Below are 24,349 nucleotides of genomic sequence, written 5' to 3' on the forward strand. Positions count from 1 at the left end.
AAATAAGGTTGAGCACAAAGCATCCTAAGCAAGTACGTCCTTTGATTAAGGTCAATAAATGTGTGCTCCTTTACAGGCATGGAATGAAAATAAATAAATGAAACAAAAACTGAAGAGGATGAGTTTTCATCTGTATTGATTAAATACAAGGTTGCCAGAAAGTCTTCAGAGGGAAGCACACGGGCTGGTAAACACATTTAATTGCAGGGTTTCAGTACAATTCGTATAGATTTTTCCAATAAATGGAGATTTATTAAAGAGAATCGTAAACACATACTGTAGTGTATTTACAGTGTTTTGGCATTTTGATAATTTATCTTTGGAATTTAAATATGTCATGTTTAAATCACATTTTCCAAAAATGTAATGTATATTTACATTTTATATGGAAAGTAGAAATTTATATTATTTTCCCATCCATCCATCTATACGTTTTGTTTTTTTTTTGTTTTTTTACACTGCTTATCCTCACTACTGTCACCGCGGGAATGCTGGAGCCCATCCCAGCTAACTCCAGGCAAGAGGTGCGGTATACCTTGAACTGTTTTTTTTTTTTTATTTGTTCTTATTCTATTTATTTACACAATTGCAACTAAAAGCACAAAATACAGATTAATTGTTGGCCACACAATTGTCTGTATGACCTGTGCAAAAACAGAATCTTAAAGTGTGTGCAATATTTTAACTCTCCGACAACAGCTCAGTTTGATAAAAGTGGGAGACGAAAATGTGCATTTCACCATACTAACAGGAAGTTATTACTGCCAGCAAGAGAAAATCAAGATTCCAAAGTTCAGGTCAGGGGCACCAAATAAAAGAGTGCAACACACATTTATTGTATTATCCCACTTTGAGAGATTGTAAAGACATCTGGACAGATGTGCGACGGGGGCAGCTCTGAAGAACGTGTGTGCAACATCTACTTTGATCGTTTTCCTTTGTCATGAGGAGGAGTAAGAGTAACTCAATTTATAAAATGTCATTATAGCATGTTAGTGTGAAATTGACAGCTGCTATAAACACAATAATTAAATTCTCCTCTTTTCCCTGTTGTTCTAACTCCTATACATTTTGGAGATGTTTGCAGTTCCTGTTTAGGATTCTTACTGAGGCAAATACAACATAGAGTATGATTATACTGTATCGACTCTAATAAGATGACTTTTAGGGAGGTGTGACAGTACATGCCAAGAATAAAAAAGAAATATCATGTACAGGACAAGTGTTGTTTGCGTATGTGTGGTTGTTTATTCTTGAGGCTCTAGTCCCTCCAGGTGGTCAGGAATTGGGAGCCCTGAGAGGATTGTCAGACACTTGTTCCACACATTGAACACAGGGCACACGGGTTGGGCGAAGGAGACGTGGAACGTGTGCAGGTGCTGTGAGCCCACAGCGTCATAGAAGGTCAGGTAGCCAGCATCGTAGTCCAAGAGGATCCCTATTCTGCGAAGATGGGGCGAGGGCTCAATGGTCAGCTCTTTGCTGTTGTGGCGGACCACCCAGGAGTTGTTGCAGCGGCAGAGAACCCATGAGGATGAGTTCTTGCCGACCCATTCATGCTTAGGTGTGGATTTGTATGCTATACCCACGGCATACCTGGAAAGGGGGTGAAGGAGATTATTGCATGTTGACACAATGACCTACTAAAAGAATATAGAAAAGTTTCCAGATAGATTACAATAGTGTAAAAAGCACTCCATTCACCCAGATTGGCAAAATGAATGATATTCTTTAATATGAGTTCCTGAACTTGTGAAGACTCATGCGCACCATCTGCTTTTGCTCCGGACAGCACCATCTTTTCAATATTTTTTTTCTGCTTATGTGTGCTTCTTAAGCTCAAACATCTAATGTTCCCATGCCCTCCATTTTTGAAGAAAAACAAAAACATTCATCATGCGCATGTAAGACAAAAACAAACAAAAAAGCTCACCATGTGCTACCCCCAATCATGGCCTCCCAGTAGTGCCGCCCACTGTCAATGTAAACATTCCCCACCACACCGTAGCTGCTCTGGCTGGAGAACCGTTCTTGGCTGTGGCCTTTTTTAGATGTGCTCTCGTCGCGTTCCACTGTCAAGTTGTCAAGTGAGATTTTTAGCTTCTTGTGAGCAGATTTGGGGTCCAGCTTGAAAGGCTGGCCTGACAGGAAGAAAGGGTGGGATGACTATGTTGAGATTTATCATGGGACCAGGTCATCTATGTATTTTTACTTAATTTAATATATTCACCAAGAGGAAGAGAACTAAAACCATCTGTCTCATTGTACAAAAGAAAAAAAAGATTTGTATAGGTCATGTCTGTGTGGACACATTGTGTATCAGGTTTCCGTAGAGTTGGGACCATGTTAATGTGAGTTTATTTGGTTTGTAACTTACTGTTCGTCTTCAGAGTACCCGGTTCACTGCTTCGACTCCCCGCTTGGTTAATTGCCTTGACAACAAAGATATACTTGGTGCCACTCTGCAGGCCGTGCACTGCGTAGTGGTTCTGTTTGATGTTGGGCACAATCATCCAGCTCTCTAATGAATTGCACAGACCTGAGAGGAAAGATTTCTTTGTTGATGGACAAAATATACAGTAGCAAGAGATAATAATGGTGAAATACTAAACTGCAGACCTCTGCCAAAAGTGAAAAATCCCTTGATCGGCACCAAATACACAAATGTCAACCTTTTGCAAATTCCTAATGACATTATTAAGATTAATGCAAATTCAGAACAACATTGTCCAAAGACAAAACAATTCTGGAGCCAGAAATACTTTAAATGGGTTGTTATTTGTCTGATGCTCCAACCACAACATAGTTTCTGGGAAAGGATTAATGATTTTTGTGTATGTGTGTGTTTGCCTGTGTGCACTTGTGAGTGTGTGTGTGTGTGTGTGTGTGTGTGTGTGTGTCTGTGCACATGACCCTTAAAGTAGAATAAATTAACTCTAAGATAATTTCGCTGATTAGCATTCTAAGCAACAAACCAGTATGAACTGTATTTAATATGCTGTTTAGGTTTCCAATTTTTTGAAGTTTGAAAAGTAAATACACTTTACTGTGAGATCCTATTTCAAAGTATCAGACAACAGTATAATATGAGGAAAAATAAAATACAAAACTAAAAAAAACATTAGGTTCCTCAAGTATGAGTTTACAGGCCTGGAGAGAATGAAGTCATGGATCATTCACCATCAACATCCCCATTGGATCCACGACTCTGGATTCCTTTAGCAACAGTGTGTTTTTGCTATTGCTTCACTCCTGTGGTATACAGTACATGTGTTCATGACAACAAAGGGTATTCTCTTAGGTAACATCATCAACGTTGTTTGAAATAGCCTTGTTACTTGAATGTTCGTGTTGACATGTAGGTAGAGGGTATTTGTGTATGGTGATATGTCCACTCCGTAGGCCACGTCCAAAGATCCGTCCACAAATTGACAGTACATTTTGAGTATCACGATTGAGTATAATCCAGTAGCAATGTAATTAAGTGCTGCCTCCATAACTCTAAGTATAAAAAGATATTTGACTTTGGCTATAGACTTTGAGTTGTTTGAGAACAAGTAGTCACTTGCCTAGTTGAAACACCTAAATCTTTTTGTGAATCGTCATTGTAGGAAAAGCCATTTTCGGCAATAGCGCTGCTTAAGACAAAACTGGTCACCCCTCAAACAAGCAATTTCTTCTAAAAAACTGTAACTTCAACCAGAGTGGTGAGTATGCTGTAACTCTTTACCCTTACTCTTTACCACAAAATGTCAGAGACCTTTGACGAAGACACCTGGGAAATCTTCTAAATCACAGGTGTCAAACTCAAGGCCGGGGTCCAGATGCGGCCCGCCACGTGATTTTATGTGGCCCATGGAGGCAAATCATCTTTGTTAACTTCCATGATTCTTGCAAAAATCTGTACCAAAATTTGAAATTGTCCTATATCATCAACGATAATGTTGAGATAATATAAGCATTTTTACGTTACCAAACATAAACAATGATCGAAAAGCCCTTAGCCTTGATTTGTGACTCCAAAACTAGTTCATAAATTTCGTGTAAATATGATGAGTGATTAAAAGACTTTTTTGGTTTCAGAGTCATAATGGCCCTCTGAGGACCATTATGACTACAACGTGGCCCGTGACAAATCTGAGTTTGACCACCCCCCCGTTCTAAATTATGAAAAAAATGCATAGTGCAGTATATATCACATTGAGAAAATGCAACTTTCTTCTTGAAAATTGCAAGTGTGATTTAAGAACACAATGAGGCTCACCAGTTTGAGTCAGGATACCTTTTGAATTATGTTCTTTTAAGTGGTGGCTGCAAGGCAGATTTTTCATTTTCTGTCACACGCAGGACTTACTGGCAATGTTGGACTGTCCAGTAAAGATGGCATATTGCAGCTGATACGACACTACAGTAAACTCGTCATCCGATGTCCAGTGGACTGAGATAGTGTCATAGGATGCCGTGCACAGCTCTTCCCTTATGCTCGGAGTAGAAGGAGCTATAGAGGTAAGAAAGGAAAAGTTGTGTTGTTTGGCTTTCAATGATTAGAAATTATACTCCTCCCTAAAGGTAATAGGCAAAAGGTTTCTTTTGAGTCAAGTGGGGATAATGCGGGGATCATAAAATACTACAATTTTTTGCACTGGAAAGCATAATTTTTTTTTTTTTTTTTGTGTAACAAATGGTGCTCATTGAGTCAAGTTAGATCAAGCAGTGGTCTCCGACCTTTTACACCCTAAGAGCTAATTCAACTAAATTAAAGTAGCGAAATGATACACTTTATCTATATGACTTGAATGGTCGCATTTATATTTATTCATTCATTTTCTACGTATTATCCTGCTCAGTGCCACTTGTGAGCTGGAGTCTAGCCCGTGCTAATTTTGGGCGAGGAGTAGGGTCTGCCCTGCAGTCGTTGCCCATCAATCATACGGCTGATACATACAACCCTTCACAAGTCTTCAATTTACCTCGTGTGCACCTTTATCGAACAATAGTACAGGTAGATGCATCAAAACGATCTCCACATAGAAATCCAAAACCTTTGGCACTGACAACATTATATTTGTGAGATGTACTGCTGTACTTGCAGCTCTTGTTGTGAAGTAGCACTTGTTCACCCACCCACCCTGACTACATTGGTGATGACTACACGACAAACTTTATTCAGCTACTTGAAACTGCCTGTTTCTGTCCATACACACAAGTATAATTTAAACACAGACACAAATTCTTAGGGAAAGACAAATAAAAGTTAATTCGTAGGATGTTGGCTTCAGTTTTTTTTTTCTTAGAGAGCTCAAATGAATTTGAAATTAAAAATTATTACAAAAAATGCTTTTATTTATGAAAACCTTTAAAGCTACTTAAAGGGTTTTACAAGTCGTAAGTATGATTTTATTGAATATGAATCCAAAGAAACAGCTTTTGGACCTCTTAAGGCTCATTAAAGTGTTGCAAATGGGATTGCAGTTTTTTCAGATGAAGAAATGAGGTTCATAGTTTACCAGTGAGGTAATCGAGATTTTCCAGCAGTTTCTTCTCTCTGGAGAAATCCAGGGCAAAGTTGTCAAACGTGTCTGTCAGGTGTATCTCAGGAATAAGCACTTGGGTTGATGCAGTTGCCATGGAAACCCTAAAACAGAGCAGAAAAATCCTGGCTTGGATTTAATACTATAAATTTACCCAAGTTTTTAATAGGCAAAGTATGCATTTAAAATTCACCAGAAACAAGCTGTTATGATTTGTATTTTTAGAACACGTGTTTGCCATGGCCGCTTGCGTGACAAAATCAATTGAATGTCTTAAGTGATTCTTAAAATGACAAGTGAGTGGGACAAGATTAGGTTTAATATAATCCCTACTGGGAAAATGAAGTACACAAAAATTTTCAAATCGACTGCCATAGTCTCTCATTGTACACTCGTCAGTTCTTAGCTTGAACCGAGTTCAACTGGGTCAGTCCGATGTCTGCGGTTACTGTGAGGGCTGCCTGACCTTTCATTGATACTCTTAGCGGTCTGCAGAAAGCAGGCATGGTCGCTCTCTTTCAGTGTCTGGTCGGCTTGTGTGATTAGAAGAGAGGACCTCTCGATGCACTGCTGGCAGTTGGAGATCTGCTGGGCCAGCTTGCGGAGCCTTTGCGCCTTAGTAGGAAGGGAAAAACCGGGAAAGTAAGAAGGCGAAATCATATGCTTTAAAGGGGCACATAAAGTGCAGTAGATGGATGTTCATTTTTAAAAGCCACTCAATCCCGATCACAACCAAGGTTGGTTAGACCGTGTTTAGGGATGTCCAACCCTTTCTAAGTTTGACCCCTAAATAACCTAGTACTGGATTCAGTTGTACAGTAGATTTGGATTATTTCCTGACATTGTGTTTAAACCGTAAGGAGAGACTGAATTGTTTTCCGCTTTTTGAACTGTCATAGAAAGGCAAACCCCTGCATGGCAAGCACCATCAACAAATGGAAGAAGTGCCAGGCATCTTTTTTTTTTCTTTCCCTAAAAGAATTAACCAGTTGTTAAATCAAGACCTTTTTAACAGACTCATACAAAACCAATGTTATCTTTGTGAAGCCAGATTATTTTATACAACTGTTTGCTATTTTATATAATATTAAACTCTGCCAGTCGTCATATTGTTGCACCATATCTGGATTCAAGAGGAAAATCAGTTCTGTTTACCATCTTTGATGATACTGGCATTCTACATATGAATAAACTCCAGTTCCTCCTCAAATGGTACATAAAAAATGAATGGATGCATTTTTAACATATAACTCTTAAACAATTGGGCAATGTTTTATGGGAGACACTATTCTTGTCTAGAATCATCTAAGTTTTTTAAAAAGCCATTTCTCTTGATGCAATTGACTGCAAAGATGAGCCTATAAGCAATTTCCTCCATTCTAGTCTGTGAATGTCTAGTACGAATACGTGGCCTTTAAATAACCACCATTTCCAGTCTCTGTCACTCCAGATAAGATTTTAAGAGACAGATTAAGGTCATGCTGAAATTAGGTCAAAGGACATTTTGTCAGCAATTTGGTATACACATTGTAATCTCTTCTCAAATCGAGAGCTATGCAAAATCCTTCAACCATTGCAGACTATTTTAAGCCCTATTGATTCTGTGTGGTGCTGCATCCAATAAAAATGCGTACATGGAAAAAGGTTGTTACTTTAATCCGATACCACATGCCAAATTGTGTTGTGTATTGTGAAAGTCTCATTAAATGCATCATGAAAAGTTTAGAGTATACGTATAGTCACTCTGCTGGACCCAACAGGACCTATTTTAGGCCAGTAAATCTAGATGCTGTGCCATAAATATAGAAAATAGGGCAAGGGATAGGTAGGAAAGATAGTACTGCATTGGGCCCAAAACAAGGACTGAGAGCCATTAGTGTTTTAATGATCAATATTGCTCTCTCCTTACCTTGCCCTCCTTAATCTTGTTGCCAATTATCTGTCTCCTCTGCTGGATGATGTCGATCAGACTGTCACACTCATCTAAGAGCTTGCCCTCCTGGCGGGTTGCATTCACCTGAAAGGGATTCTAAATTCTGAAACAGTTCCATCTGGTTCCTTGACCTCAGTGAATATACTGCAGAGTAAAATTTGACAAAACACTTACAACTTCCAGTTGATTGGTAACCAAAAAAAAAAACACCCAGGAGGATGGAATATAATTTTATACTACTCCAAAGTACAACCACAGTAATAGGCATATTGATAGATTGCAAATCTACAATTATTGAAAGCATTGTTGTATTCCAAAATACTGTGTTTATCTGAAATTTTAAGACAGAAAATCCAAATCATAACTCTGATTTCTTGAATGAAATTAGTTCTTTTTTTTCTGAAAGGTGTCATGGTCCTGCCGGTCCAGCCCTGGCTGTGCGGGTTCCCGCAGGGCCACGCTGATTGGGAGGCGCACACCTGTGCCTCATGCTGGATGATTGGTTCCAGTGTATATAGGACCATGGGGACGACTGGTCCGGCGCCAGATCGTTGCAACTCATGCCCCTTTCCAGCACTCCCGTATCTCTGATCGTCAACCCGTGTGTACCGACCTCCACCTGTTCTCCGACTGACCCCGTAAGCCTGACTCCTTTGACACTTCTGCTTTCCTTGATCGATCTCCCGTGTACCGACTCCTGCCTGCCCGCGGACCTACCCTCCACGCCCGACGTCCTGACTACCGTTGCTGCACCTGACTCCCTGCCCAATCCTCGACCTTGGAATAATAAATGTTTTTCCCGAATTACCTCTGCGTCTCCCGACTCCTGCATTTGGGTCCTACCTCCGTTTCGATGGGTCGTGACAAAAAGCTTCAATCTCAATAAAAAATATGTTGATTTGAACAGCTCTTAAAAGTGTTGAGTGTTTTCTTGAGTAGATCTCACAGTATCTATATTGAATTGTACATAGACCAGGGGTGTCCAAACTATTTGTTGTAAGGGCTCCAGCATACAGTAGGTAGTACATGTTGTGTGACTGTCTCAGGCACTATCTTCTTCTTCTTCTTGTCCCGTTAGGGGTCGCCACAGCGTGTCATCTTTTGCCATTTTAGCCTATCTCCTGCATCTTCCTCTCTAACCCCAACTGCCCTCATGTCTTCCCTCACCACATCCATAAACCTTCTCTTTGGTCTTCCTCTTGCCCTTATGCCCGGCAGCTCCATCCTCAGCACCCTACCACCAATATACTCAATCTCTCGCCTCTGAACATGTCCAAACCATCGAAGTCTGCTCTCTCGAACCTTGTCAGCAAAACATCCAACTTTGGCTGTCCCTCTAATGAGCTCATTTCTAATCCTATCCAACCTGCTCACTCCGAGCGAGAACCTCAACATCTTCATTTCTGCTACCTCAGTTCTGCTTCTTGTTCTTTCTTCAGTGCCACCGTCTCTAATCCGTACATCATGGCCCCTCACCACTGTTTTGTAAACTTTGGCCTTCGTCCTAGCAGAGACTCTTCTGTCACAAAACACACCAGACACCTTTCACCAGCTGTTCCAAACTGCTTGGACCCGTTTCTTCACTTTCTTACCACACTCACCATTGCTCTGGATTGTTGACCCTAAATATTTGAAGTCGTCCACCCTTGCTATCTCTTCTCCCTGTAGCCTCACTCTTCCCCCTCCACTTTTCTCATTCACGCACATATATTCTGTTTTACTTCGGCTAATCTTCATTCCTCTCCTTTCTAGTGCATGTCTCCATCTTTCTAATTGTTCCTCTGCATGCTCCCTGCTTTCACTGCATATCACAATATCATCTGCAAACATCATGGTCCAAGGGGATTCCAGTCTAACCTCATCTGTCAGCCTATCCATTACTACTGCAAACAGGAAGGGGCTCAGAGCTGATCCCTGATGCAGTCCCAGCTCCACCTTAAATGACTCTGTCACACCTAAGGCACACCTCACCATTGTTCTGTTGCCATCATACATGTCCTGTACTATTTTAACATACTTCTCTGCCACACCAGACGCATGCAGAACCACAGTTCCGCTCTCGGTACTCTATCATAGGCTTTCTCTAGATCCACAAAGACACAATCTAGCTCCTTCTGATCTTCTCTGTACTTTTCCACTAGCATCCTCAAGGCAAATAATGCATCTGTGGTACTCTTTCTAGGCATGAAACCATACTGTTGCTCGCAGGTACTTCTGTCCTGAGTCTAGCCTCCACTACTCTTTCCCATAACTTCATTGTGTGGCTCATCAACTTTATTCCTTTATAGTTCCCACAGCTCTGAACATCCCCTTTGTTCTTAAAATGGGAACTACAACACTTTTCCTCCATTCTTCAGGCATCTTTTCACCCGCTAGTATTCTGTTGAATAAGTTGGTCAAAAACTCCACAGCCATCTCTCCCAATTGCTTCCATACCTCTACCGGTATGTCATCAGGACCAACTCCCTTTCCATTTTTCATCCTTTGTAGTGCCTTTCTGACTTCCCCCTTAGTAATCATTGCCACTTCCTGGTCCTTCACACTTGCCTCTTCAACTCTTCCTTCTCTTCATTCATCAACTTCTCAAAGTATTCTTTCCATCTATTTAGCACACTACTGGTACCAGTCAACACATTTCCATCTCTATCCTTAATCACCCTTACCTGCTGCACATCCTTCCCATCTCTATCCCTCTGTCTGGCCAACCTATAGAGATCCTTTTCTCCTTCTTTCGTGTCCAACCCGATGTAAATGTTGTTATATGCCTCTTGTGTAGCCTTTGCCACCTCTACCTTTGCCCTACGTCGCATCTCGATATACTCCTTTCGCCTCTCCTCAGTCCTCTCAGTGTCCCACTTCTTCTTCGCTTATCTCTTTCCTTGTATGACTCCCTGTATTTTGGGGTTCCACCACCAAGTCTCCTTCTCCCCTTTCCTACCAGAAGACACACCAAGTCATCTCCTGCCTCTCTCTCTGATTACCTTGGCTGTCGTAGTCCAGTCTTCCGGGAGCTCCTCCTGTCCATCGAGAGCCTGTCTCACCTCTTTCCGAAAGGCCGCACAACATTCTTCCTTTGTCAACTTCCACCACATGTTTCTCTGCTCTACCTTTGTCTTCTTAATCTTCCTACCCACCACCAGAGTCATCCTACACACTACCACCCTATGCTGTCGAGCTACACTCTCCCCTACCACTACTTTACAGTCAGTAACCTCCTTCAGATTACATCGTCTGCACAAAATATAATCCACCTGCGTGTGTCTACCTCCGCTCTTGTAGGTCACTATATGTTACTCCCTCGTCTGGAAATATGTGTTCACTACAGCCATCTCCATCCTTTTTGCAAAGTCCACCACCATCTGTCCCTCAAAGTTCCTTTCCTGGATGCCGTGCTAACCCATCACTTCTTCATCGCCCCTGTTTCCTTTATCAATATGTCCATTACAATCTGCACCAATCACAACTCTCTCGCCTTCCAGAATTTCTCTTTCAACTCTAGGTCACATCCTACCTGTGGGGCATATCCGCTAACCACATTATACATTACACCCTCACTCTCAGGCACTATACAAGAGGAAATAAGATGCTTCAGAAAAAACAGCAAAAAATGAATGCCAAGGCAACAAAAGCAAAAGCCCAATCAGAAGAATTAGTCAAATGAGCTGTCTTAGAAAGACAAACCCTTGCATGGCATGTATCACCAACAAATTGAAGAAGTGGCTTTCATCGGAAAAAACATACTAGCCGTTGGAAAAGCCTGGAATGAAAGACAGCACATTGGGAGTATTTATGGCAACAAAAGAACAGGACCAAAACACAAGCTCAATAAAGGTCGGGGTCTACATCAAACAGCCCCAAGTGCAGACTGTGAAAACAACCCCCAGAGACAGTGCAGTACATCGCAGCGTGTGTAACATGCTGGCAGGCAAGGCACACAAGGAGTGGCATAACTTGTTAGCAGCAATTGTGAACCGGAAGATCTGTACCAAATAAGGACTGGAGGTCTCAGAATCAAGATGGCAGACACCCACCCAAGGTGTTTGACAACAAAATGGCCAAGATCCTGTGGGACTTCCACATCAAAACTATGAAACGAGTGATGGCCAGTCAGCCTGACATTGAGGTGGTGAATAAACATTAGAAGAGAGCAGTCATGATAGATGGAATAATCCAAAGTGAAAGCAACATCTGAAAACAGAAACACAAAAAGCTGGAAAAATAACATGAACTAAAGGAAGAACTCGACAAAATCTGGATGATGAAGATGATGATGAACTGTGAATAGTGCTCATAGTGATCAAGACACTGGTGTCAGCATGCCCTTGACCTTAGTCAGGATAAGCACTATGGAAGATCAAAATGAATGCATGAATGTATATGACCCCTCCTGGAGCAATCATCTTATAGTGGTGGAGGGGTTTGCAAATCAAAATTATCCTAGGAGTTGTCTGAGGTTTTGTGCCACTGATAGGATCACCCTTGGCAAGTACGTGCAAGATGAGGCGGAAGCAGAAGGCGACGACCTTAGTGGTGGAATCTTCAGCAACAGAAACTGGCTCTACGGATGTCAAACGTCACACCTCTGGCTGGGAAGGAGTCCAAGCTGGTGTGTGAGGTCGAGAAATTCCAACATAGCACTGGACATAGGCTAGCTTGACTCCAGATACAGGTTGGGCTCTTTTACGAGTCTTCTCGAGAGGTACAGTTAGAGTTACAAGCACGTACAGCTCAGTGCATGTACATTGTGGTTCACTCCAGTAGATGAGAGGGTAGACTCCCTCCACCTTCAAGTTGGGGGACAGGTCCAGAATGTTGTTTGTGCCAATGCACCAAACATTAGCTCAGAGTACCAAGCATTTTGGGACTCCTTGGAGGGGGTGCGAGAGAGTGCTCCCACTGTCAAGTTCCTCATTCTGTTGAGGGACTTGACAGTGAAACCGGAGGAGCATGATTGGGAAGAAGGTCCCCCACCCTTGATGAGAACCTGAATGATGTTCTGTTCTTGGACGTCTGTAACAGACAAACATAAGGGTGTCCATATGTGCACTTGGGCAAAACCTGGGTGTGGAAGGTGTTCGGTGAGTTCATGGAAAATGTCTTTCGGACAGCTTCATGGATAATCTTATCCACTGTCTTGTGTCTCAGGAGGGAGAAGCATTACACCATCAACACTTTGTATTGTAGGCATGGGGCACTGCTGAGTTCATCTCGCGACTTTGTAACTCAGGACGAAGCAGAGTCTGGGAGCTCTTTGGCAGGTTCACCTATCTTTGGGTTTGAGGTCAGTAACGTGGTTAACAATACCCTCAGTAGCAAGGCCATGGGATGGACGACATACACCCAGAATGCATAAAGGCTCTGGATGTCCCTGGTTGACATGATCTGTAACATCACCTGGATGTCGGTTTATTTAGATTGTCAGACTGGGGTAGTGGTCTCCCTTTCTTTTTCAACTAGATGCGATCACATACCATGGCTTGTAATGTCTACTGAGGAGTTCTGGAGAGAAGGGTCCATCAAGAATCAAAATTTCACATTCAGGAGGTGTGGTGTTGCTCCTGGGCCTGGAACAGTGCACCTGCTTTTCACCCTTAGCAGGGTCCTCCAGGGTGCATGTGAGTTTACTCGACCAATCTACATTTATTTTGTGGACTTGGAGAGGCATTTGACCATGTCCCTCAGGGTTTCCTGCGGAGCATAGTTGGATGGGAGTGTGGGGTACCGAACCCACTTACACAGTGTGTTTGGTCCATGTATAACAGGTATCACAGTTTGGTCCAGATTGCCAGCAGTAAATCGAACACCAATACAATGGGGGTTGGACTTCCTTAAGGCTGCCTGTCATCAACGATTCTGTTTACTACCTTCATGGACAAAATTTAAATTAATAGGTACAGCAGTATGTGAAGCATACTGGATGAAAATTAGCAACTCCATGGTCATCAGTCAGAAAAGGGTGGAGTGCTGTGTCTGGGTCAAGGAAGAGATCCTGTCCCAAGTGGAGGAATTCAAATATTTCAGGGCCTTGTTAATGAGTGAGGCAAAAATGGAGCAGGAGATCAACAGGAGGATCATTGGAGTGTCTCCAGTGATATGGACTGTAAGTCTGTTATGGTGAAGAAGGCGTTGAACCATCCATCCATCTATCCATTTATCCATTTTCTTAGCCACTTATCCTCACAAGGGTCGCGAGGAGTGGTGTAGCCTATCCCAGCTGTCAACGGGCAGGAAGAGGCAGGGTACACCCTGAACTGGTTGCCTGCCAATCGCAGGGAACATCAAGACAAACAGCCACACTCACAATCACACCTAGGGGCAATTTAGAGTGTCCAATTAATGTTGCATGTTTTTGGGATGTGGGAGGAAACCAGAGTGGCCGGAGCAAACCCATGCAAGCATAGGGGGAATATGCAAACTCCACACAGGCGGGTCCAGGATTGAACCTGGGAAATCCGAACTGTGAGGCCAATGCTTTCCAGGTGAGCCACCCTGCTGCCAGGCGTTAAACCAATTGGCGAAATTCTCAATCTACAGTTTTACCTTCACCTATGGTCAATAGCTGTCGTAACCAACACAGCAAGATTGCAGCTGTGATCAGCCAAAATGAGTTCCCGATGCATGCCTTAGGGGTAGGGTGAGAAGCTCGGTCATCTGTGAGGGCCTTAGAGTCGGGCTGCTGATCTTCGACTTTGAGAGGACCCAGATAAGGTGGCTCAGCCACCCGATTTGGACGCCTCCTGGACGCCCTCCATTGGGAGGATGCCCAAGGGGCTGATCCAGGACACGGTGGAGAGAGGCTGGGAATGCCTCGGGATCCTCCCACAAGAGCTGGATGAAGTGCTTGGGGAAAGTGAAGTCTGGGTCTTCCTGCCTGTCATGAACATGGACCTTAAATGAGGCCAGCGAGGCCTGGTGGTCTTGAGATGTTGTTCGAAGTTCTCTTTTGACCTCCTGGATGAGTCATCATCACACTCTTGGAGTAATTTTAGTTGGTCGTCCACTCCTTGGGAGGGTTTGCTACTAATCCCAGTTTTCTCCATTTGCAAATAATGACTCTGACAGAAGTTCACTGGAGCCCCAAAGTATGAGAAATGGCTTTGTAACCTTTACCAGACTCACCTTTCCAAAATCCGTGATTTGTCACACTGGCTTTATGATTTAACTGGGGAGGGAAGAGGTAGTTACCTCCAATTACCTCTTCACAGAGAGTCAGAAAGGTTTGGACTTTTTGTCCCTAAGTAAATTGAGTTATCATTTGAAAACTGCATATTGTATTTTCTTGGGTTGTCTCTGACTGATAATTAAATTGGTTTCATTATTATAGGGTTAGGATTATAATTTGACTCATAATATTTGTGTTTGACATGCAAAAAAACTGAAATCAGATCCAATCAAATCAAATACTTTTTCACAGCACTGTATACTGTACATGGATGGGTGGACCAGATAGGAGAATGCATGAACTTTTCTGGTCTGCATTAGCATTATTAATGTTAGTATGAATATAATAATATATATATATATATATATATATATATATATATATATATATATAATCATGTGAATATTTGACAAATGCTATTGTATTTTTTGTGTTATATAAAAAGTACAACTGATGTGAATGTAACCCTTTCTTCTTTGAAATGTCATTTTGGTATTTGTTGTGTGATTAAAGATTACATTCAGAGATTGCTCATCTGATCCTTGGGTGAGATACTTGCCAAATCAAGTCTTAAGTGGAATTAAATCGTTATGTTGTAGAAATGCTACAGGCCCACAGAAAGGGAGATAGTTACTCCCACAAAATTGGCATGCAAAGCCCATACTCCGCAACACACAGAGGTGGCCTATTTAATGACTGTTGGCAAAGGCTACTGGACCATATGACAGAATGTAACATGGGATGGTGAAAAACCTGGAAAGCATTCAACTATTTTACAATGCGAATGAATTGAGCATAGTAATGAAGCTAGTGAGAAATCCAAAAGGAGCTGCAGGGACTGTCAGAAGCAGTGTATTTCTTGTGTGACCCAGCATGTCATTTCCAACCCATATCAAAGCACACTCCCATCACTACAGAATTCAGATGGACTCTCCTCAAGCTATTTTAGGAGTCATGAGTGTGTGAACAATAATGCACAGGGGCCTTGGGAGGGGATGGGAAGTACTTTTTCACCCCTTGTTTTGTGCATCATTTATTCATGTTTTCTGGGGGGTCAAATTTCAAACTCCCAGATCACCAAAACCCGCTCCACCTCACCACAAAGCACACAGCGCTGTCTTCACAAACAACACTCATGCACAGACACACAGTCACATTATAGCATCTTGAAGCACAATAATTGCTCATTGCAGATTCTAAAGGCCATGTCAGGCAAAGATGCAGCTCTCCATTAACTGCAAAGAGATGCCGCTGCAACTTTAACCCACAGGCGTTTTCTATTTAAAAAGCATATTTGAGCGCTAGTTTATATAATGTCAGTATGGAGGCTTAAAACAGACCTTTCTTCAGTGTCACTGTCTGATTAGAAGGGTGTGCATGTTGTGTGTACATGTTAAACCTTAATACTATTGCCAAGCATAATTACTGTAGGTCATCAGATATCATCACTTGAGGAACACTGATCAAATTGTTGCACATTCAATATCAGTTACAGAATAACATTTTTACTTAATAGTTTTATTTTCCTGCCCTGTAGGCCTAATTCTTTCCCTAACGATTGGTAAAGTAACACAATTAACCGAGAATCTTCAGAAACCATGCAAATACACATCCTATGTGTACTGAAGAATATGACAATGCTATAAAACAATCTATTTGGGCTTTAATGCTATTGCAGAATTATTCCTTTCTATGTTATAAAATTTAATTTTCTTTGGCTGAGAAAAGTAAAAACTTATCAATTTGAAAGAACCACAATTTGCTGTTATGCACAATAAAAAGTGGGAAAATTATTCACCCTCAGCATTGACAAACTAATCCTATGGCCCTGTGAATCTAAATATGTGTCTGATCACTGATTATGTAGATCCCTAGAAAGCCTCAGGAGACCACTCACCTCCACATGTTGACAAGTCTGAATCAGTTTCCCCATTAGCGACTCCAGCTCGTTGTTCCTCTTGATCAGATTACTCAGGTTTGAATCCAAGGCTTGCTGGAGAAAAATACATCGAGTTGACATGAATGAGAAGGAATCTACACAACAAAAACAAGAGCAAAGCCTCAAATAAAAGCAAAAGAGGAAATTCTCTCTTTGGGTTTTAACAAGCCACGGAAGTTTTGGGACAACCTCAGGCGCTTCCTCACAAAAAGAAAAAACAGACAGGATGAAAGGAGTGTATGATCCTTTCATTTTGTAAAAAGAGGCTAAGTTTTGATTTTTAAAAGCATGCCAATACGTTTCCAAGTGAATTTCCATACCTCTGCAAGGGGGAGATAACCCTCATCCCTGCACTGCCTCCTCATCCTGTCCCGTCCGAGTCTCAAGCACAGTTCTGCGCTAACAGAGGATGTGAGTGGGAGAGCCACTCCACTGAGCACCAAACCATGCGCAAATCTGGCCAAGCGGAAAATTAGACATAAAAAGCTTTTTCACCCTCCTATGAGAGCATGCAGTGCTTGCTGCTAAGGAACCGGCAAACAGGTGACAGCATGTTAGCCCTGTCCTCCTCCCTCCTTTTTCTTCTACTGTCCCACAATCCTCTATTTCCAGATCTTCTTCACTACTTGTCATCAAAAAGGGCACAGGCTGTCTCCTTTACTTCCAAGAGCTTCACCAAATTGCCAAATCAAGTATGGTTAAACTAATCTGATGCTTTCTCTGTCCCATGCAGAGTTTCTTTTTCCTTCCAGAATAAATCCAAACTGAGTATTTTCAAATTTTCAAATAGCCACACCTGGCCACGTGCTGTGTTAATGCAGCTAAACTGCAATAACTGCATCTTGGTAAATGTTCAAGCTGATAAACAATACCACCTTCTTCATGTTTTTTTTCCATTCAGGAGCCTACTTCTTTGGATAGAGCAGTTTTAATCCGAAAATCGGTTAAAACTACATTTGCGGGATTTACAGAATATAGCTGTGTTTATGGATGAGCCTCATCATGGTGCAGGGAGCTTAAAGGCTTCTTTACACCCATATGTGCAGTGAATGCGTTGGTATCACTGTGGCTCGCCCGCACGTAGTTTGCTTTTATACTTCAGTGCAACCCACATGAGCAGTAAAGTCAAAGTAAATCACAATCTCTTTTATTACAGTTACATACTGAAACATTATCTGTGTTATATCCCAGAAATGTTTTCAGTATAACTGAATTTCCTTTGACATGGCTCATGATGTTGATGACTTTTGACGTAAATGCGCTCGTAGTACGTGAAGCAGCTCAGAACATGTGCTTTTCACTTTGGAACATGCTCAGTATGGTTAACTTGCATTTCCTGTTTCCGGGTGAGTACTGATTGTTTAGGATCAGGCTTCTTTTGTTACCAATGTTTATGAAATAAACACATAAATTAATGTCAAAATCAATGTTCCCTCTGATTTTTTACGTGTCTGAGCAAACAAACTAAGCCCGTGAGCGCCCCCTTTGACCACTGTGAGCAACATCAGACGTATGCACTGTGGTCAGATCAGCGTTATCTATTGAAGTTTACAGCATTTAAATTCCCATCAGAACATTTTTAAGAACAATTTTGTGTCTTTGCAAACTTACAATGAACATGTCAACAAACAAAAAAAATACATTGCTAACTAAACCAAGCCAACTACCAACTATAAATTTGAAAGGTCGCTTGGAACTTTTTTTCATTTTTTTAACCCACAATGATATCGCTGTCTGTTTTTCTTGGTGTAAAACTGAATTATTGCTTGCAGAATATCTTTAGCAATGCAAGTTGAAAGCAGAATGATGCTCCCAAACAGTTTTAAGGTTAATGTTATGTTGCCTCCTATATTTAAAATACAAAATTAGCCATTTATGCACTGTATTGTCTGTGCTTTCATCCTCGATCAGTATGTGCCAAGGTGGAATTTTAACATTACACACCATCTCATCATGCACTTTCTACTTTGGCTTCAGACCAGACCTTTTTTACTCAAAAAAAGAGAAAATCTCATCCAGTTTCACCACGTTTTCTTCTTATTCGCATATCCCGACAGTCATTAAAGCAACAGCACTTCTTTTTTTTTTTTTTACTTTTACCATTATTATCGAGAGTAAACACAAGCTGACTTTCTTTCCTTCTTCGTTGCCCAGACTGTGTTGCTATCTTCAACGCTGGTGGGTGGACAGTGTTTGTAAATATGAGTGTACCCCTTTAAGAGCCAGAGGACGGTGGAATCAGGTAAACTAGCAGGAGACCATTGTGCTTCCATGTTAAAAAAAAAAAAAAAAATCAGTCTGTGGTTCACTGCGCTGGATTGGTTTTCTGTGAGCTGAGAATGTCTATGTATTTCTACTTGTAACAAATTTTATGTGCGTGATTTTTCGTGCTCGACTGTGCAGATTTGCGAGTGCGATGGCGCATGGGCACGGTCGCCCGTCAAATCACAGTGAGTGACTGACATGTTGCATATTGCCTTATCAATGTGTCCTTTGTGCGTCTGTCTAAGGGAATCAAAAATCATTGCCAATGGGATGCGAGGAAGATGCTACGGTGGTAGCCAATGGGAGAGCAGCTCTATTGCACCACACAAATCAAGATAAAGAATGTTTACGTTCGGCTGAATTTCCTTTGGAACTGCCTGGAGAAAACCGGCGCAGGCACGGGCAGAACCTGCAAACTCAACACAGTTCCTCAGAACTGTGAGGCAGACTCTCCACTGCTGCTCCACTGTGGCACTCTTAATTCCATCAGGATAACAAAAAAAAAAAAAAAAGTCAGAATCTAAACATGGTTTTTGCGTGTAACCTTTTCAAAATGTCAGACAAACTAATAGATTGCACCACAATGTGGCACTTTGAGGTCATCCATCTCTCCATCCATTTTCCATACTGCCTATCTTCACTCTCCTCAGGGCTGTGCTGGAGCCTGCCCCAGGCATCTCTGCATAAAATGGGGACTCCACCCCAAACTGCTTGCAAGCCAATCACAGATCACATCTAGTCAAACAAACATTCCCTCTGACATTCACATCTATTTTTATCCATCTATCCATCCATTTTCTCAGCTGCTTATCCTCACAAGGATCGTGGGAGAGCTGGACCCTACGTGGGGTACAACTTGAAGTAACTGGTTCCCAGCCAATTGCAGGGAACATGGAGACAAATAATGGTCGCACTCACAATGACACTTAGGGACAATTTAGAGTTTCAAAGTAATGTCCCATGCATGTTTTTAGAATGTGGGAGGGAAATGGAGCACCTGAAGAAAACTCACACAGGCATGGGGAGAACATACAAGCCTGCACAGGGATGCCAGATTTGAAACTGCATCCTGAGAACTGTGAGGCAGATTTGCTAACCACCCATACACCATGCTACTTGTTTTGAGGTCCATCCATCCATCCATCCATCCATCCATCCATCCATTTTCTTAGCCGGCTATCCTCACAAGGGTTGCAGGGAGTACTGGAGCCTATCCCAGCTGTCAACGGGTAGGAGACGGGGTACACACTGAACTGGTTGCCTGCCAATTGCAGGGCACATAGAGACAAACTGCCACACACACAATAACACCTAGGGGCAATTTAGAGTGTTCAATTAATGTTGCATGTTTTTGGGATGTGGGAGGAAATCGGAGTGCCCTGAGAAAACCCATGCAGGCATGGGGAGAACATACAAACTCCACACAGGCGGGGCTGGGATTGAACTCGGGACCTCAGAACTATGAGGCCAACGCTTTCCAGCTGACCCACCATGCCGCCCTCTTTTGAGGTCATATTTGATCAAAAATATATTACATGTTTCAAACTAAGGCGTCGGTGTGGAGTTTGCACTCCGGTTTCCTCCTACATCCAAAAACATGTAACATTAATTGGACACTCTAAATTGGTGTGATTGTGAGTGCGGCTGTTTGTCTCTATGTGCCTGCCGATTGGCTGGCAACCAGTTTAGGGTGTACCCTGCCTCCTGCCCGATGACAGCTGGGATAGGCTCCAGCGCTCCCTGCAACCCTGGTGAGGATAGGCGGATGGATGGATGGATGGATGGATGGATGGATGGATGGATGGATGGATGGATGGATGGATGAAACTAAGGCAGAATGCCCTAAAACTAAAGAAAGATAATCACAACTATCAACTTTAGATGGAAGAATTTGTATTAAAAAATTAATAGAAAATTAACTTTTGCGGTGATTTATCATTTGTAACAAAAATCATAGCCATTTCCAAAAACAGCTGGTATAACTATACATTTTCTCCCAGTACTGTAATGGATTACAAATGTTTATGTACAAAAAAATACAGAATCTTGTTCAATGCAATTACTTAATCCGCCATGTTACTTATGCCCAAATGGTTCAGATAATGCATGCACATGCACAGAATGCATGTTAAAAAGAAGCATATGGACTTTCCTTCCTGCTTTACAATTATCGTTGACCAATGAAATGATGCTGTCATCACTAAAAGGCAGTTGGTTCAAGATCAGGGATTAGTGGAAAAAACAGAATAAAGCTTGAAGGCTGAAGCAAGTGTGCTCGCATGGCAGCCACCATCTTCTATCCTGGAGGTTCTTCCCTCCCTTACCCATTGTCCAGGACCTTTTACAAGCGCCTGTTGGTAATTTTATCTCGGGAAAAAAAGGGTGGATATTCCCACAATAACCTCTATAACTCTTATCATCAGGCTCTCTTTGAAAAAGGAAACTATTCTAGTTACCTAGTAATCTTTCATTTCGTTTGTGCATGTGTGTGTGTGTGTGTGTGTGTGTGGTGTGTGTGTGTGTGTGTGTGTGGTGTGTGTGTGTGTTGTGTGTGTGTGTGTGTGTGTGTGTGTGGAAGAGAGTAAAAGACAGAACGAGTGAGACAGCACATCAGCTAGAAAACCTGGAGCTATGAAGTGGGTCATAACATTTCTTGTCAGAGTCTGAAATAGAAGGGGAAAACAAATTTGAGTGAGAGGACATTTGTACATTTTAATTATAAACGTTTTCTGACCTGTAAGATGCCTTTGGGACAGTTTTAATTTAGTTCAGTAAAGTCTTGACAAACAAAAATAAAGAAGATCATGCGTTTTCTTGCATTCAGGAAATGGCAACTGGTTTATCTTCACCTGAATGGTTGTGAATGTGCAGACAGAGAAAGAGTAAATTGTAACCACCACAGTACATACTGTGTATCAGGACTGTAAAACTTGTTTTTGTTACGGACCACATTGCAGTTATGGTTTCCCTCACACAGCCGTGATGCCCATAAAAAAATATCCTTATAATAACTGCCTCATCATATTTAAACGTAAAATTTATGAACTCCTTTTGGAATCAGAAATAAAGGCTAATGGGTTTTTGAACTATTTTCATATTTGATAGCAGAAATATTCTTATGTCTCAACATTATCGTTCATGATAATGTTGTATGACAATTTGAAATTTTGGTACAGATCTTCAGAAGCGGCCTGGTTGCACAACTAGTTAGAGCGTTGGTGTCACAGTTCTGAGTACTGGGGTTCGAATCCCGGCCCTGCCTTTGTGGAGTTTGCATGTTCTCCCTGTGCCTGTGTGGGTTTTCTCTGCGCAGTCCAGTTTCCTTCCACATCCTAAAAATATGTATTCATTGGAGACTCTAAATTTCCCATAGGTGTGATTGTGAGTGCAACTGATGTCTGTCTCCATGTGCCCTGCGATTGGCTGCCAACCAGTTCAGCGTGTACCCTACTTCCTACCTGATGACATCTGGGATTGGCTCCAGCACTCCTGGGACCCTTGTGAGGATAAGCGGCTCATAAAATGGATGGATGGATAGATTTTCACAAAAATCAAGGAGGCCGACATTATTTGCCTTTGTAGGCCACATAAAATCGTGTGGCGGGCTGGATCTTGCCCCGGGCCTTGCGTTTGACAACTGTGCTGTATATGATTAAATGAAGCTCTCTGTAAAAGCTGAGCTTTATCATCATTTTGAAAGCAGGCTTTTCAATCACCTGTCAGATTAGCAATTTCCTCCCTTCCAAATACACGTCCACAATTGCAGCACACTCATACACTACAGTCATGCTCAATTAAACTCACCTGACACCCAGAAATGTAATTGGCGCTCAATAACCTGCAACCTCATTGAAAATTGCTATGTCGCTCGATTAATTAAGGGCCCCCTACACACACCAATACTGGCACTGTTTACATGGCTCTGTGCATGCACTTCACATACCAGCGTAGCTTACTGATCATGCTAATTATCTTGTAATTATGGTGATGTAATTACCATGAAATGATAGAACTAATTTGATATTTAATTTGTGAAAAAATCTTATTCTGAGAGAGTTTAGCTTTGTGTTAAAAAGTTTTTGGGTTTTTAATAAAAAAAAAGAGGAAATGCTGTGTTTCTTTATTACCTATACACAGTAATATGTCGTCAACTTGTTTGTATTTCTTGTAACAAGAAATTGGAGTCTATGATGTGAGATAAATTACTGTGCTCCAATTAGCCCAAACAAACAACTTTAAACCACTATTTTCAAAATTTTGACAGAAAAAAAACAAACCACAGTTGTTTCCTCCCAAATTATTTTCTGGATTTCAAAATGCTTTAAATGTCTCTCTTTCTCAAGTCAGTGATTCAGTCATTAATGTGCTGCGAATATCACCATGAATATCGTTATGTAGTTTATGAACGAACTTATTCACTGTCATTAGCTTGGTTGTTCATCTATCAATGACAGCAACATATAGTGACAGGCAGATCAATTAAATCGTGTTCCAGTAGATGGCACTTAGCCTGTGCAGGCATTTTTGTGACATTTGTTGATAAGTAAAGGTTGGAAAACAGTAATGCCAATGATTCACATCCATAAGATCAATCATTCACTTATAAGTCAAAATAAAATAATGCTCACCCGGAGTTTTTCAAAGCGATCACTCAGTGCCGCCACCTGGTGGTCTCTGTGCCTTCCCACCAGTTTACAGAGGGAGCAGATGAGCTGGTCGTCAGTTACACAGTACATGTTAACCTTCTCCTCCTCATGTTCTAAGCACTGGAGCCCACGAAGGTGGGAGCCTGGCATTGGCTCAATGAGTCGATGTCCAGTAAATGGCTTCTTGTTGGGGTGAGTAGCCCTGAGGCACTCCTCACAGTACGACACTTCGCACGTCACACACGTCTTGATCGCCTCCTGAGGGGGATCTTGCTCGCAGAACTGGCACGGGACCGGTTCGGGAGGGGTTCCTGGACTGGACATGGCAGCGCTGACGGGGACCAGGGCCAACCGCTTGTGCTCTTCCTCACTTGGTGAGTTGGGCCCACTTGGGGGGGCAGGAAGGGGCAACGCCAGTGGAAGCCCAGCTGAAGATGAGGCCTGTTGAACTCTGTCGATTATGTTCTGCAGGGTCACGTTTCTCTTGAGTGTTTCCAGTCCACGCTCAGGGCTCAGGGAAATGACATATCTACACGTGGGACACTGGAAGGCGGAGATACTTTGAACCGATTCGTTGGTGGCACAGTGCGAGACAAGGATGCGGTGAGCACAGCCGAAACATAGGCTGTGGGCACAAGGGAGCAGCAGTGGGTCCTCAAAGAGCTCCAAGCAGATTGGGCAGGTCAACTCTGATTCCAGAGTGTCCATCCTGCTCAGGGGAAACCAGGGGGGATTAGGTGCAATGTCTGCAAAATCCAGGGGAACCACTCAAATACCTGTGGGCCAGAAAGAAAGTTAAAACACACAAAAAAAAAACACACACTGAAAAAAAAAAACGTCAGTCAGGGCGAGTGTTAGACGATAAAATAAATG

The 24,349-nt window shown here is 42.1% G+C and overlaps 1 protein-coding gene across 2 annotated transcripts in view; it reads right to left on the reverse strand.

Moving 5' to 3' along the window:
- Positions 1-247: 247 nt before the first annotated feature.
- Positions 248-24,349, reverse strand: part of LOC133495807 (E3 ubiquitin-protein ligase Midline-1-like) — a 37,289-nt gene continuing 13,187 nt past the window's right edge. Inside the window, exons 2-10 of one of the 2 annotated variants that reach the window (XM_061810776.1) lie at positions 23,459-24,252; positions 16,524-16,619; positions 7,441-7,548; positions 5,998-6,146; positions 5,508-5,635; positions 4,355-4,498; positions 2,378-2,539; positions 1,934-2,141; positions 248-1,596 (exon numbers count right to left, since the gene is read on the reverse strand). In XM_061810776.1, coding sequence (XP_061666760.1) covers positions 1,248-1,596; positions 1,934-2,141; positions 2,378-2,539; positions 4,355-4,498; positions 5,508-5,635; positions 5,998-6,146; positions 7,441-7,548; positions 16,524-16,619; positions 23,459-24,184 — 2,070 coding nt within the window. In that variant the 5' untranslated portion in view covers positions 24,185-24,252 and the 3' untranslated portion in view covers positions 248-1,247. The remainder of the gene's footprint in view (positions 1,597-1,933; positions 2,142-2,377; positions 2,540-4,354; positions 4,499-5,507; positions 5,636-5,997; positions 6,147-7,440; positions 7,549-16,523; positions 16,620-23,458; positions 24,253-24,349) is intronic. The other variant, XM_061810784.1, reaches the window with a different exon arrangement.

This window comes from Syngnathoides biaculeatus, chromosome 2 (genome assembly GCF_019802595.1).
Source record: "Syngnathoides biaculeatus isolate LvHL_M chromosome 2, ASM1980259v1, whole genome shotgun sequence".
In the NCBI taxonomy this organism is placed as follows: domain Eukaryota; kingdom Metazoa; phylum Chordata; class Actinopteri; order Syngnathiformes; family Syngnathidae; genus Syngnathoides; species Syngnathoides biaculeatus.